Here is a 14,978-nt window from a genome sequence, read left to right as displayed (position 1 = left end):
GGTCTATATGACATCGAAGTAGAAAGTTATGACAAAAAATGTGACTTGTTCAATAAAAATCTTGTTTTTTCAGGTAGAGCCTACTTTAAGTGCATTTTTGACCATTACAACTATAAAATTTATTTTTTACTTAAAAAATAAATTAAAGTAGAGGATGATAGTTGTGCAACACATAAAAAATAACCTTAAACAAACATCTAGATAGAAAGCTATGGCCAAAACAAGTTAACCTGTTCAACCAGTTTTGGCCAGTTTCCTAATGACAATTAGGATTGTCATTAGAAAATTGCTAACAATAATTGGGATTGTTGTTAGCATTTGGGATTGTCATTAGCAACTTTTGTTATGTGTCCTCAATAGAGTCCAAAAATGACAAATTGTCATTAGCTCTTTTCTAACAACAATCCTCAATTGTCGTTTGTCGCCTTTTTTAGTTAAAGGGGAGAAACCACCTAGAAACCTATCTCTATCCCTTTTCAAATTGTTATTGAAATATTCTTAAATCTCAAAACACCTAACTAATCTCATCCCTAAATCTAGGTTAGAGTACCTTAGGCCAATCAAACTGAACCATTTGAAAATCAACCAATAGGTATCTTCCATATCAATTTCAGACGAATTTAGAAATGCAGATCCTAGATATTTGAGAAACTTGTCTAGATCAGACATAAAACCTATATATAGGGTCCACCCCCTATTCCAGTATACGGAGTTCAAGTCTTTGCTGCACCCTTACCCTGCACAACTAGACCTAGCCCACTTAGCCTAGTTAAGCCTACCTAACCTAGCCTAGGAGCCAAACGCCCTATCACCTTTTTCTCAAAGCTTGTGCCTAGAAAGAGTGTTGCTCATGTTCCATCACACTCATTAACAACATAAAAAGGACTACCTAAGCTCAAGGTGAGATTCGATATATCTTATTATTCATTTTGTTCATTCATTTATTTTATTTTTATAAGTTTAAAATTCTCCAACCTGGGTATACCTTGTTTTTTTTCTTCTTTTTTTTGGAGCCTTGGTGGCTTACGCCATCAAGCTCACTTTTTATTATGATGCGCATATGAGGTACTTTCACTCGCAAGCTAAAGACCTACAAGTGAAGATTTCAAGCTTTTGGTGCGGCTGATTCTTACTGAATGGAGGAGAAAAAGCGCACACAACTTTGCAAAACGGACCCCACAACTCTCAATTTTGAATCCAGTTTTCGGACCCTTTTTCTAAAAATTTTCTTGTGTAAACTCTTTTGGTTTTCAAAAATTCGGGATCCACGACTGAACACTCATTTTTTGTATTCAGCTTGCCAAGTCTATTTTACAAATTCAAACACTTTACAAACTGATCAGGTGCCGAGCCATGTGCACGCAGTTCATCTTATTTCTCAGTCCTAATGATGGGTCTCATAATGATTTAATTATGATTACTGCCTTCTATAGCTAGTCATAAGATTGAACTAGATAGAGGTCACTTTTTATTATTACGATCAGTATCTAACATTGGTAGCAGAATGACACGACGTAGGAGTTTTTATTGCAATTGTTTCAAGATCAATGTGTGTAACTTCATTCTCAGATCTTGTACAGACCGACCTTTGGGAACTGGCCATGCCCAAAGTTGTTATTTTAATTGTAGAGAGGGGGGTGGCAAACGCAAGACACTGAAGTAGTAACAAGGTAGTTGTACAGTAAAAGGTGCGGTTGGTTCACACTTTTTTTCAAGGAAAGTGCATGCTAGTATCTGAATTCATCCCCATATCTTGTACACACCAACCTTTATACTACGTACCTGAGTTGGCCATACGCATGCAGATAGGCATCTTAACCATTGAGAGAGATGCTGATAGTCGGACTAGTGACTAGAGTAAAGTTAGTAACAAGCTAGTTGTACGTAGTGAAAAGTGCTGCCACAGATGACTAGAGTAAGAACACGAAGCTAACTTTTTGCGTATTTACAAACACGAAGCTAACTTTTGAGATATTAGGAAAACACGTCTAGTTAACAAATCAATTCTCAGAAGTTAGGTGTGTATTTGTAATATTTCAAAAGTTAGGCTTGTCTTTGTACGTAGGCTGAAAGTTAGGCGTGTAACGTGTTTTTATAATTTTTTCAATAGTAAATAAACATTGAAAAGCATCCTCAGATGGCTATCGGAAGGCAATCTTGTGAGTAAGAAGTTCATAGCCCACGTGGTTAGGGGATGGGTTTGAGAGGTGGAGACATCCTCGCCATCTCGTGTTCAAAACCCACCACGGATGTATCCTGTGCATAAGTCAAAGCAGCAGGCTCCTCCCCACATCTCGTTTTCGAAACCCACTGCAGCTATCCCCTTTGCATAAGCCAAGCAGTAGGCTCCCTGGGCGTAAGGGGGTGGCCATGGGGTTTTAATTACCCCCACCAGGCGTGGTGACCCTAGTTTGGTAAGACATTCGGTGAAGCTGGTCTCTCAACCAGGTGCCAGTTCCTTCATGTTATGAGAGAGAGAGAGAGAGAGAGAGAGAGAGAGAGAGAGAGAGAGAGAGAGAGAGAGAGAGAGAGAGAGAGAGAGATGCAAATAGGCTGTTAAGCCCAAGACAACTTTTACCTTAACAATAGGTCGCCCTTTTTTCTTATATGCTAAGGACCAAAATTTAGTCTACCAGCATATTAATCTTGCCGTTGGTTTCTCTGTTATCCAGCATATTCTTGCCTTTGTCATCACTGTCAGTTTGCCTTCTCTACTTGCTTAAACTGAACTTCTCTTTATGAATTCTCATTTTTATTTGCTACAGTTTATTGTACATATAATCTAGTTGGGAATTAATCATTGGTGCAAACAGCATCCACTCAATCTGACCTCATAGATGCCTATCCAGCATGGTTTGTTTGCTAGAGATCCTACCTTTGAACATACTTTTTGGATGTCAAGATCTGATTTTTGATCAGATCGCGTTTTTTTTTAATTGGCAAGCTGAGGTTAGGCAGGACCCGACCAGTTAAGATGCTTCAAATTGCTAAGCTTTAAAAGTTTGGAAACCAGTCAAGAGGTTTATCTTTCCAGATACGATCATCTTGAAATACCTCCAGCCTCGCAAGACACCAAGGAACATAAATTATGTTCCACATGAGGAATGTACAGCAAAAAATTCTGGAAAAATATGAATAATATCGCCACATGTAGTTTGATTGCCACCAACTCCCCATTTGAAGACTATATAGATTACATCTGCAAGGTTAGTCACAAAAAAATTGTAAAAAAAAAATTCAAAACAATTACATTTCCTACTAGAATGCATCTACAAACGACTATATATATATATATATATAAACCATCTCATCCATTATTAGCATTATTCATCCTGAAAATAAGATCTGTGCTCTCTTTGAGCAAGAGTGTCTTGTTCTTTAGCTTTGTTAGTGTGATAAGAGGGGGATACTATAAAAATTAAAAAAGGTTTACATGAGATACTGTGGAATTTATGAGAGCTAGATCATAGCATCTTACAACTAGATGGTTGGTTGACCTAGCCCACACAGGTTTGCTCTAGTTTCTGCACAGGTATTGGTAGTCGAGTTTTTTTTATTACTGCAATTAAAAAGGGATTAAAACTGATTTTTTATACCACTTCAATCTCAGCTTATTAAACATAATTGATCCCCAAGGAGGCAGGACCACGCAAGTAGGGCTGGTAAACAAACTAAAAAAACGAGCTTGAGTTGTTAACGGTCAGCTCGTTTTTGTGGCAAGTCAAGCGGAGCTCGAACTCATGACAAACATGAGTTAAATGAGCCAAGCACGGGCTGGCTTGTTTACCAAAAAAAAGTTCCAAAGCTGAAAGTAATAGAATTTAAACTCTAGACCATTAGGCCAAGCTCAAGCTAACTCTTTTGCAGAAAAAAATGCATTGTTTCGATTCTAGATGCGATAGGATTTGAATACTAAGCCTATGGATTGTAGCCAAACACTTCGACTATTTACATCATGATGATACATTATGCATATAAAAGATATTCATATATTTTTTACTACTTAACAAGCTTGTATGAACCAAGCTGAGCCCAATGGTTGCTGTTCATATTCGTCTTGTCATGCCTATAGTTTCAATTGAGCTCTTTACTTGCAGAGCATGAGCCAAAACATGAGCAGCTCTCCTAGTTTCCCAGCCCATTACAAGCCTGATATGGGGAAACATCTCTTAGACAGATTTTGTTGAATAGTGTTTGTCTGATGGAATCTAATAATAATTCCCTCTTCTGGCTCATCTTTTGGTTCGTGTGTAGAAAGGCTTAAATGAGTTTGTCCAAGTCAGCATGAATTCTAGGACTTGTAACTCAACTATAAAGAAAAACAATTGTTTGAACTTGAACTCAATAGTAACTAAGCCTTGCTTAGCTTTGAGCAAGAACTTGTTCCGGAGAAGGTGCAGGCCTTCATTTTTCTATATCTTTGTGATTGATATTTTGGGGCATATTATCTGCTCCACTCATTTGCTTGGAGAGTGTGGTGGCTAAATTTCTTGGGGTTAGACTGCTTCTCACTTTCACGTGGAGCCCGCATAAATTTTCAATAATATGAAAGATCAACATTATTTGTCATTTTATAGAACACATGTATAAGGCAAGACAACAATAGAGTAAAAGTTTTTAATATTGTTAAAAGAACAATGTTGGAAAGAAGAAAGACATACTCAAAAGATGGATCACATTAGACTTCAAGAGAAAAACTTATCTTCACAACAATTAAAGTCTATGAGGAAGTTAGATCTAAAGCATAGCTTATTATCAACATTGGGGTAGAGAGTCACTGAAGGCAAAACTTCACTAGGATCATGTTCTCTTTCAACCACTTATAGTCTAGGGTAATGTATTCATCATTCTTACATCTGTTGAGAATATGAATGGTTTATTTTTATCATCTTTTGTAAATAGTTATTTAAAAAATTTTAAAATTAAAAAATTTTAAAACTATTTTTTTTAATTATTATTTTTATTACGATTTTTTGTCATTTGAATGGATACGTATTTTATTTGTAAACTTTTAATTATGTCAAACTTTGTGTTGCTTAGGGATGCAAACTAGTTTAATTGAAGTGACGAATGGGTGATGCTTAATTTGATTATTATGGTCAACTTGTAATATTAGTACTTTGTGGTGGATTTTTGTGAGACCTTTTTTAGCTTGTAGTATGTTTTCTAGACTTGTTACTGTGACGTGCTTATTGTGTTTTGTTACTCTAGACTTTGTTTATTTTAAGTGTGTTATTGTTTACAAGTTATAAATTGTTTATTTTTATAGCTTTTTAAAAAAAACATCTGATTTTTTAACATTGTTTTCTTTTTCTGAATTTTTTATTAAAAAAGTTATTTTTAAATTGACCGATACCAATGAGACAGGTCCGATTCCGATACTGACAACATTGCCGAGACCCCTATTACAAGTCGAACCAAGCCGAGTTGACTAACCATACTCGGTTCGAAGCAGGGTCGAACCCAACGTCGCCGTGCCCTTCCCGACCTGTGCTCCTCCAACCTCAGAGAGAGAAACAGTAAGAGAGAGAGAGAGAGAGAGAGAGAGAGAGAGAGAGAGAGAGAGAGCAGAATGGAGGGGGTGGGGAGCACGCGGCTGGGAAGGTCGTCTACCCGGTACGGGCCGACGACGGTGTTCAGCGGGCCCGTTAGGAAGTGGAAGAAGCGGTGGGTCGAGATCTCTCCCCCCAACCCTCTTCCTCCCACCACCTCCTCCTCCTCTTCCTGCCACCACCTCCTCCTCTACAAATGGACGCCCGCCACCGCCACCACCAACGACACCTCCACCACCAGCAGCAGCAACAGCGCCAACAAGGACGATTCTTCGCCTTCTTCCTCCGAAGAGCCTCCTCGCCGGAAGTTCCACTATGTTCCGGTAAAACCGTTCTCTCTCTCTCTCATGTTCCTGCGATGATCGCCATGGATTAGTGGTGTATGACATGTACTAGATTGTTGAAATGGAGGAGGATCAGAAGAAAGAGGCTTCCTCAGAGGCCGACGATGAAACGAAGCGGAGCGACACGAATTCTCAATCTTCGCCGGGAGGGAACAAGGACGATGCCGATTCCGTGCCCAATTCCACCGATGTGGAGATGTCAGACCTGCAGGTTTGCTTGATTCTCTTGTATTGTTATTTTCTTAATGAATTTCGTTTCTCTATGCTTTAATGGGTGTATCTGATGTCGGTATTTTTACGCTACTGTGATTGTATGGTGCAATATCTCAATGGCAAAAGGATTGGTTTTGTTCTCAGATTTTTTTTTTCCATTTCGATTTAGAATGAGTAGTGACGTTTTGGGTTAAGGAAGATTTAATAAGTGCATAAACCTACTTGTTACCTGAATTTGGTTGGCTCTTGAAATTGATGAGTTGGCTTCCTTTGTTGAGAACATGTAATATGTTACTAAACCTAGCAGATTTATGTTGGAGTTTTCCGAACATTTTATTGGAAAACTAACTAGTTGTACTTAATGTGGAAATCCTTTCTATCATGGTATTCGTGGTGTAAGTGTTCGTGTCATAAGTGTGAAAGAACGGATAATGGCAAATTGCTGAAGAGTCGATCATGTTTCTCATTGTCTGCAATAGAGGCACCATATTGTGGTCGCTTTTACCTCTAGATCGATCTTTTGAATCATGAGCAGTTTCTCAATTATGATGTATCCACTCGCATTTTTTACTCAAAGCAACAAAAATGCTCATTTGAATATATCTCTGTTATGAGGACAGGATTTATGATCCGTATTGTTAAGAGTAGGACTATCTTGGAGCTCATATGAGTCCTACTAACATTCTAAAGAAGCAGTAGTACTTTTGAGGATCACTGTGATTATTGTAGGAGAGTATTAATGTTAATCAATGAACTCGAGAGAAAAACAAATCTATTTCAGACTTATGGGTATCTTAGAATATATATATATATATATATATATATATATATATATATATATATATATATATATATATATATATATATATATATATATATAAGGGGGGTCCGGGGATTCCCCCCGCTATGTTCCGGTAAAACCGACGCCTAGGTGCTGCCTAGGTTGGCTAGGCATAGGGCTACCACCTAAACGTATGGGTCTCGGCAGTAGGGCCATTTTTCTTACCTAGGTGTGGCCTAGGCTATTTCCTCCTCTTCACATTTTTTTTCCTTCCCCTTTCGCCTCTTCACCTTCTCTTCTTCTTTTTCTTTTTCTTCCTCTTTCCCCTTTTCTTTTTTTTTTCCTTATTTTCTTTTCTTTTTCTTCTTCTTCCTCCTCTACTCTCCATTTCTTTTTTCTTCTGCTTTTTCTTCCTTCTTTCCCCTTTTTTTCTTTTTTTCTTTTGTTTTATTCATGTTCTTTACATGTATATCTATGTTTTTCATATATATATATATATATATGCTTTATGTTTAACGTTATGCAATTTTACGAATTTTGTGATATGTTATACTGAATTACACACTTTGTTCATAGTTACAATTTTATTGACTATTTATTGTAATATTTCTACTTTTCTTCATTTTTTTTGTCCCACCTAGGACCAAGTCACATTAGATAACAAACAAAAGAAAAAATAATTTAGTAAATAAATTATAACAATCATATAATGCAAAAATAAAATAAAACTTAAAATAACTATAAAAAATTCAAAATATGACCACAAAGAGAAATAAAACACATTTAGAGATGTAACTATGTAAGTGTACATGTCTAGTGTGGAATTACATTGGGATGCCATGTGCTCATGCGATTGCTTGCATATCTAGGTTGCGTGAACAACCAGAAAATTATTGCGACAAGTGTTTCACAATTGCGAAGTACAAAAAGACGTATAACAATTTTCTTTTTATGGAAATGTCAAATAACATTCCTTATAAGGTTCTACTTGATCAACTTTTGATTGTAATGCAACCTGCCCGATACGTCCAACAAGGTGAAAACCAAAAGAAGAGAAACAAACGTACCAGACAAGATTCCATACAAGAATGTATCCATTACATATATCAAAAGAGTATGAAATTAAACATTAAAAAGTAAAAAATAAAAGAAAGTAATGTCATTTCTAAGTAGTAAGTAGTGAAACAAAGAAGTTTCATAATGTTTTTCATTAACTAGTTTCACTAATTACAATAAGCACAAGAGTTGAATAATATGTGCTCTTCCATAATAATACTTCTCTTCTTTCTTGTTTTCACTAATCACAATAAGTTAAGAAAAAACTTATGTTTTTTTATTCGCATAGCTTATGAAATAAGTGAATAGGATTCTACTAAAGTCTTATTTATGTAAGTTGTCACTAAGGGTATGTTTGATGCCCAATAAAAAAATCTACTTGGGTAAATTTTATCATGGATAAAAAGTCTCTTCCATACCCCAGCGACTTTTTCTCCTAAAAAAGTTAGGAGACAAAACCCCCAAAGCAGGGGAGTTTTTCTCCCCCATTTGAATGTCTGTATGGGGCCACCAAAAATGGTAGTTTTTATCCTCGTGGGGTTTTTTTTACCAGGCATCAAACATGCCATAAAAGTGAAAAAGATCCAAAATAAATTACTTGAAAAATTTCAACACAAAAAGTGAAAAAATAGACATCTTATGATACGACATGTATCATAAAATATGGTATGATCTATGTTACATGGGTGCGGGTGCGGGTGCGAGGATTCGGCACTTCCAAAAAACCCGGGTGCGGGGGTGCGGCAGGGGCGAAAATGTAAATATATATATATATATATATATATATATATATATATATATATATATATATATATATATATATATATATATATATATATATATATAGAAGGGGGTCGGGGGTGAAGACTTGTTACCCACGTTCCGCTTGTTGTGTACTTTAGCTCAACGGAAAAAAATTGATGAACCGAAAGGATTGCCAATCTGATCGACCCAGCCTGCTGCGTTCTGCTGACTGTCATGATTCAATCATGTCTGAAACTCCCTGGTCTTCACGAAAAAAAAAATATAAGCGAAAGGTTTGACGTGGTTTGTTGGAGAGAGAGTCTTCACGAGGCCTACGACGCCACTGCCACGCCACTGCCTAGGGTTCTTCAAATTTCATTTTATATATAGTTGCACACAGATGACAGCTAAAAGAAATTTATTGGATTTGACGTGGAAAAGAGAGGTCTACACAAGGCTAGAGCTAGAGCACCTCGTCAGGAGAAAAGTGAATACTAATAGCCACCAAGGCTCTACTCTACCACCATCATTATCATTTATTATGGAGAGAGAAAATCCTTGACGAAAAAGGATTTGGTTGGTTGAAGCATAAAGACTTCAAAAGGCTCTTGAATTTTGGTTTTAATTTTTGAGGAAGATGGATCATCATTTCCAAGTTAACAGTATGTTTTCCAACGCTGTGAATTAATTGTTTGGAGGCAGGAATAGCATGGGATGCCAACAAAGCTCGTCAGATGTTGTGGACACAAGTGCCCCTTTATAAAACAAGCGCAGCAGCAACTGTCCAGATTTTTTTTTTTTTAAATTTTGCAGCCCATTTCTTAGGGATTTTTTTTTAAAAAAAAAAAAATCCAAACAAAAATGGACTGAAATAATCCTAGGTGCGGTCAACGCACCCAGGATCGGGTTGACCGCACCCGGTGCCGCACCCACGTCGAGTAGCGTCGACGCGGGTGCGGCACCCTGCTAGCCGAATCCCTGTGACATAGGGTATGATGCACTGCATTTTCCAATTCAAGATGGTATATCATATCGCATGGGCTTGTGATACTACGATACACCGTATCGTATGATATGATATTTATAACACTGGCACAAGTTACTCCCAGACATCTAGACATTAGACAAGCACTAGGGCTCAAACATTGGATACTTACAAAAGTCGTGCATTAACATAGCATAAACTATAGATTTGCTCTTGATTTTCATTGTTTCTGAAAAAACTTTTCCAAGCAAGTACTGAGTAGCTTGATCTTCTGATTTTTTACTGTTGTATAGTCTGTACCTTTTACCAAAAGATCTAGCTACAATTTTATCCTTAAAACTATCTTATTGAATGAGTCCTTAATTTCTTCTTAAAGGATGTGCCAGTCAATCTTATCGTGTTTGGTTTTTCATGTTGCATTGAATTTAGAGATATCTTAACAGCAGTTTAATTGTAAAAAATATGATATGCCCATGGATACTTTTTTATGACAAGCTGTAAGTAAATGTTAAATCTACATTACCTGTGGTGCTACTCATTATTGCTAACCAAATGTATTTGATATTAGCTATTATCCTCTCTTTTTACACCAATATGGTATAGCCATTTCTAAGAATGAAGCAGCATTCTGAATCAGCTTTCACTATGATCCGCTGCACAATCAGCATCAAAACATGTTGCATCATTAATATGTCTTCCTTGAGATGAATTTCATTCACAACAACCATAATCAATCATTCCCTTTGAGTATTGTAAGATTACTAAATGTCTTAAATGCATTCATTGTTCCCTTTGACTATTGCAAGATTACTCAATTTCTTAACTGCATTCATGAAGAATGTACATAGTTCCATGAATCTGTGGAGCTTGATTAATGCCAACACCACATTTTGTCACTATCATCAACTCCATTTTGTTGGAAAAGTTTCAGTTTTCTTAGATCTTTGATCTGATACTTATTACATTACAATTTTTAACTTCATTCTTTGCTGTCCTAAATTCTTGTTTGTATTGTATCATCTACGTAAGTCGTTCCATGAGTGCCAAGCTGATAAAATTGAAATGACTCAGGAAACATGCCACAATTATTGACCCTTGATAACACCATTCAAGTCCAGCTGTGTTTTCAAGCAATAGATATCTCTTTGGCACCTTATAGACTTCTTCATTAAAACTCTGTTGTGGAAGCAAAATCTTACATTTAATTGATGTAGGGCCTGGTAATAAAAGATAACTAAAGAATTATAAGTTTTGATCCGTTTGGTCTTCACTATGGGGTTTAACATTTAGGCATAATCTGCATAATATTCTTATTTAAACTTTTAGCAGCCAGCCTTGCTATAGATCACTCAATATTGCCATCAGTTTCGTTCTTCATTGTGTCCATTTATTTATTTATTGTTTGGCTTCCACTGCACACGTTTTTTGTCCTTTTTGGAATTTCTAGAAGGATTCATGCTTTGTGAACAGTTCATAATTCATAAAAAAATTTCATGGGATGTCATATTCGATGATCTTCTAATTGTTACTATGGAAGCTTATTGAGATGATCACATACTTAAGAGCTTGCTTGTTGTTCTCTTATTAATGGTTAACCGCCCTTTGTCAGCAAGGAGTTAGAACTAGTTATATAGAATCCATAAAATAGCTACTTAGGCTGGGTACTTTAGGTGTATGTTACCATGATAAACATGCCAAAGTTGTGGCTAGCAAATGATATCTTTTTAACCTAGACCAGCAAGGTCTTGTTGAACTTTGATCTCACTTAGGATTTTTTCAGCAATCAAAGCAAGTTATAGTATATTCACTTTTCCATTTACTTCATGTTTGGCTCAAAAATTTTTCCCTAAGGCAAAGAAAATTTTTCACTATAAAGGAAAATGACAGGGGAGAACTGGGGGTCTGATGGTATACTTGAAGGTGAGGGTAACAACGGTTATCAAAGTGAAAAAGAAAAAAATGAACAGTAAAAGGGCAGCGCAAAAGGTTCAACTCAATCCAGCTGCTGTCTGATATAGGCCAGTTGATAAAACAAAGACTTTTGATGTCCTTTCAATACAGGAGTTCACAACCATTAACAGTAAAGCAACCTCATACATTCTGGCATTCCTCTCCAGCCATGCATGCCATCACACAGACTTCCAACTGCCATACAAAATTCATTGCCCACATTCTGCCTTGGAGGATAATCTTGTCAGATAAAGAAAGAGATCTATATTCTTTCCAGATCATAGATATTTCCTTCCACAGGCGAAGCCAACTTTGCTGATCTAAAGAAATGTGAAGGTCCATGTTAGCTGAAGATGGAGCAATGGAAGCCCAATAAATGTTTAAATTTTGTTTTAGAGGAAAGCCCAAGAAGCGTTTAATGAAAGCTTATATGAAGTCATATAGAAGTGCACTTAGGACTTTGTATAAGCAGTGAATTCAATCATCGCATGTTCTTACATTATCCATGAAGCATATTCAAGATTTCCAAATGCCTTAAGAGAATTCTTTGCAATCTCTCTCTCTCTCTCTCTCTCTCTCTCTCTCTCTCTCTCTCGTTTCCTTTATTACAACAAATTCAAATGATAAGGATCACTTAAATCCAGAATCCAGATTAAACGAAGGATCCTAATAAGTGGAAGATTTTTTATGTTGCCAATAAGAAGTTAGATTTGTAAAGATTATTGGGAGCTTGTTGAAAAAGGAAAGAAGAATTAGTGAGGACAGGACCAGGGTTGCCAAAAATGTTGTACATGAATTGTATGCATGCTTCCAGGGAAGCGCACTTCACAGGTGCAAGACACATCGCTTCTAAAGTGCAAGGGAACACAAGGCTTAAAATAAAACGTGTGATTTTTAATTTAGAAGCATGCATCCTGAATAATGAACTGTGATTCCTGAGATACCCTTATCGGTTGCATTTTTCACATTAAAATTAAAATAATAATTCTACTTAAATTTGTTAAAACTTAAAAATAACACATCACTTTGAGGTTTTCATTTCTTCCCATTATTCCCTCTTATCCTCTAACATCCAAGCTTCTTGCAATGGGGCATCCAAGTTTTTGACACTAAAGCATGTCAAACCCTCTCTCTCTCTCCAGTCCCTATGCTTCTTCTTCATCTTCAAAATGCTGACCAAATTTATTGTCTTTTTGCTTATGATTTTTCTCAGGTTTGATATCTATTTCACCTTCTATTTGATTTTTCTTTTTTGCTTTTGGTAATCTGATTTCACTTCTGATTCGGTTATCAGTTCTTGAAAATTTTAGAAGCACCTCACTTCTTCCTTTTTCTATTCATATTGCTTCTTGGTTTCACTTCTCAAACTGGTAATTTTGGACAGGACTACCAATCATCAACATAGGGTGATGATCTTTTTTTGTTTTTTAGCCAATTCTCTCTTTTTTGGTGTGATCTAATTTTACAAATAAGGGAAAGGCTGGGGTCAAAATGGCCTACTTTGTTTTTGACATTTGGAATACGTTGCATCAGAAATAAGCAAATTTTTACATTTTTCTTTATAAAAAAATACAGCGCATGGAGAGAGAGAGAGAGAGAGAGAGAAGTAACATATGAAGATATGATGAAGGATCTGAATTGATAGCACAAGAAAGTAAGAAATATGTGTATAAAAGGTGTACCCAGATGTGGAGATTTCATTAATTCTGTGATAAAATAAGTTGAAGATGAAGATAAGAGAGACATCAATTAAGTGCTCCAGCAGATTCGCCAATAATGATGATATGATTAGAAAAAGTTGTGTTCCTTTTAATTATATTGAGATATGAAATAGTGGAATAAGTACAATTTTAGATAACTCTAGAGCACCAGTTACTTGTAACATCACCTAATCATAGAAGTAGACCATGAATGTAGCATGAAAGCTATCAATGAGTGCTCTTTTTTGTGCAACTCAAAACGCTGGACACCAACATTGAAGTAAGATGGTTGAAATTTAGTATGCAAGGCCTATTCTTTTGAAGGCGTCTCAAGCATGAAGGCCTCAACTGGTAGAATGCTCTCGTCTCTTGAAGGTGAAACCCATTATGAAGCTTGATGATTTATCATCATTTATTGGAGAATCATATCCCACATATTCCTGAATGGTACAGTCAACTACAATTGGTTGATATTCTGAAGGATAATTAAATTTCTGACATTTTTGTTGATATTTTGTGTTCATCTTGGTGGCTTCTTGTCGTCTTTCTACAATGCTCTTGTTCCTCGAAGATTAAACCCATAATGAAGCTTGACAGTTTATCAACATTTATTGGAAAATCCAATCCTGCATCTTTCTATGTGCTGTGGATAGTTGGCTTGTGCCCAACATTAAATGGTTTGGTCGATTGACAATTGTTTGATATGCTGAAGGATAATTAAATTTCTAACAGTTTCTTTTGTTTCTTATGTTCTGTGTTTCTTTAGTTTGTTCACCTTGGTGGTATCTTGACCTCTTTCTTGTATTGCCATTTTTTCTAATGGAAATTTATTGCCAAGGTCAAGCAGCCAGGCTCAGGCTCAGGCCCCTTGCTTGTTTACAGCCCTGACTAGAATGTAAAACCCTATTCTTGATTGCCAGTGGGCACTCTCTAATTTGTTACTTTTTGCTGTGTGCTGCTGTTCTCTCTCTCTCTCTCTCTTTCTCTCTCTCTCTCTCTTAGCTGACATGTTGGAACAAGTTAATTTCCTGATTTGTTTGTACTCTTTAGGCAGCAGAGAAGGATCCTTCCGTGAAAAGGGAAGCCAGTGAAACAAGCTTGGATTTGAATTTGGGCCTGAAAGCAGGATCTGCTGCCACAAAGTCCAGTGAGAACAACGAGCATGGTGCTGATTCCAAAATGGTTGATTAAACTAATGGGAATGGCAGTCAGATGGACTCAGTTCTTCCATTGTAGAAATAAAAGTGCAGATTCAGAAACATTGCCAAGAGGGAGAATTTCATGTTAGACTTTGTGGACAAGGGCCTAAACACGAGTAGTCTGTTTTCTTGTGGTGCTTTGGTATGACCACTTGAGGGCGATTAATTGCCATTTTGTCACTGCATTTTATTCTACTCGCCCTCGATTGATTCTGGGTAAGAATTGTATTTACCAAAATCATTTCTCATTGCCAAAAGCTGTGTAGATGAAGTTTAGATTTTAGATTTGAAGTGTTGTTCATTGTTACCTTGCACAATTATTGAGATCGTGTTCCCAATCCTCACTGCTAATTCATGTGACATAGCACCTGCAATTGTACTGCTATGATAGCTATTGAGATCCATCTGCATGTTTGTTGCTTTGGAAACTTCTATGCATTATACTGCTTTATCC

General features: G+C 36.5%; 1 protein-coding gene across 2 annotated transcripts; it reads left to right on the top strand.

Annotated features, from left to right (window-relative positions):
• The first annotated feature begins 5,544 nt into the window (after positions 1–5,544).
• Positions 5,545–14,952, top strand: LOC149842532 (uncharacterized). Of its 2 annotated transcripts, none has more exons than XM_090001475.1 (3): positions 5,545–5,875; positions 5,949–6,107; positions 14,376–14,952. In XM_090001475.1, the coding sequence occupies exons 1-3, from the start codon at positions 5,573–5,575 to the stop codon at positions 14,514–14,516; spliced, it is 603 nt and encodes a 200-aa protein (XP_089857601.1). In that variant the 5' UTR covers positions 5,545–5,572; the 3' UTR covers positions 14,517–14,952. The 2 variants fall into 2 exon arrangements, with proteins under 2 accessions (XP_089857601.1, XP_089857603.1); XM_090001477.1 differs by having other exon boundaries at positions 5,560–5,875; positions 5,973–6,107.
• Positions 14,953–14,978: the final 26 nt, after the last annotated feature.

This window comes from Nuphar pumila, chromosome 3 (genome assembly GCF_984573655.1).
Source record: "Nuphar pumila chromosome 3, dmNupPumi1.hap1.1, whole genome shotgun sequence".
NCBI classification, from domain to species: Eukaryota; Viridiplantae; Streptophyta; class Magnoliopsida; order Nymphaeales; family Nymphaeaceae; genus Nuphar; species Nuphar pumila.
This window is presented reverse-complemented; position numbering and strand designations above follow the sequence as displayed.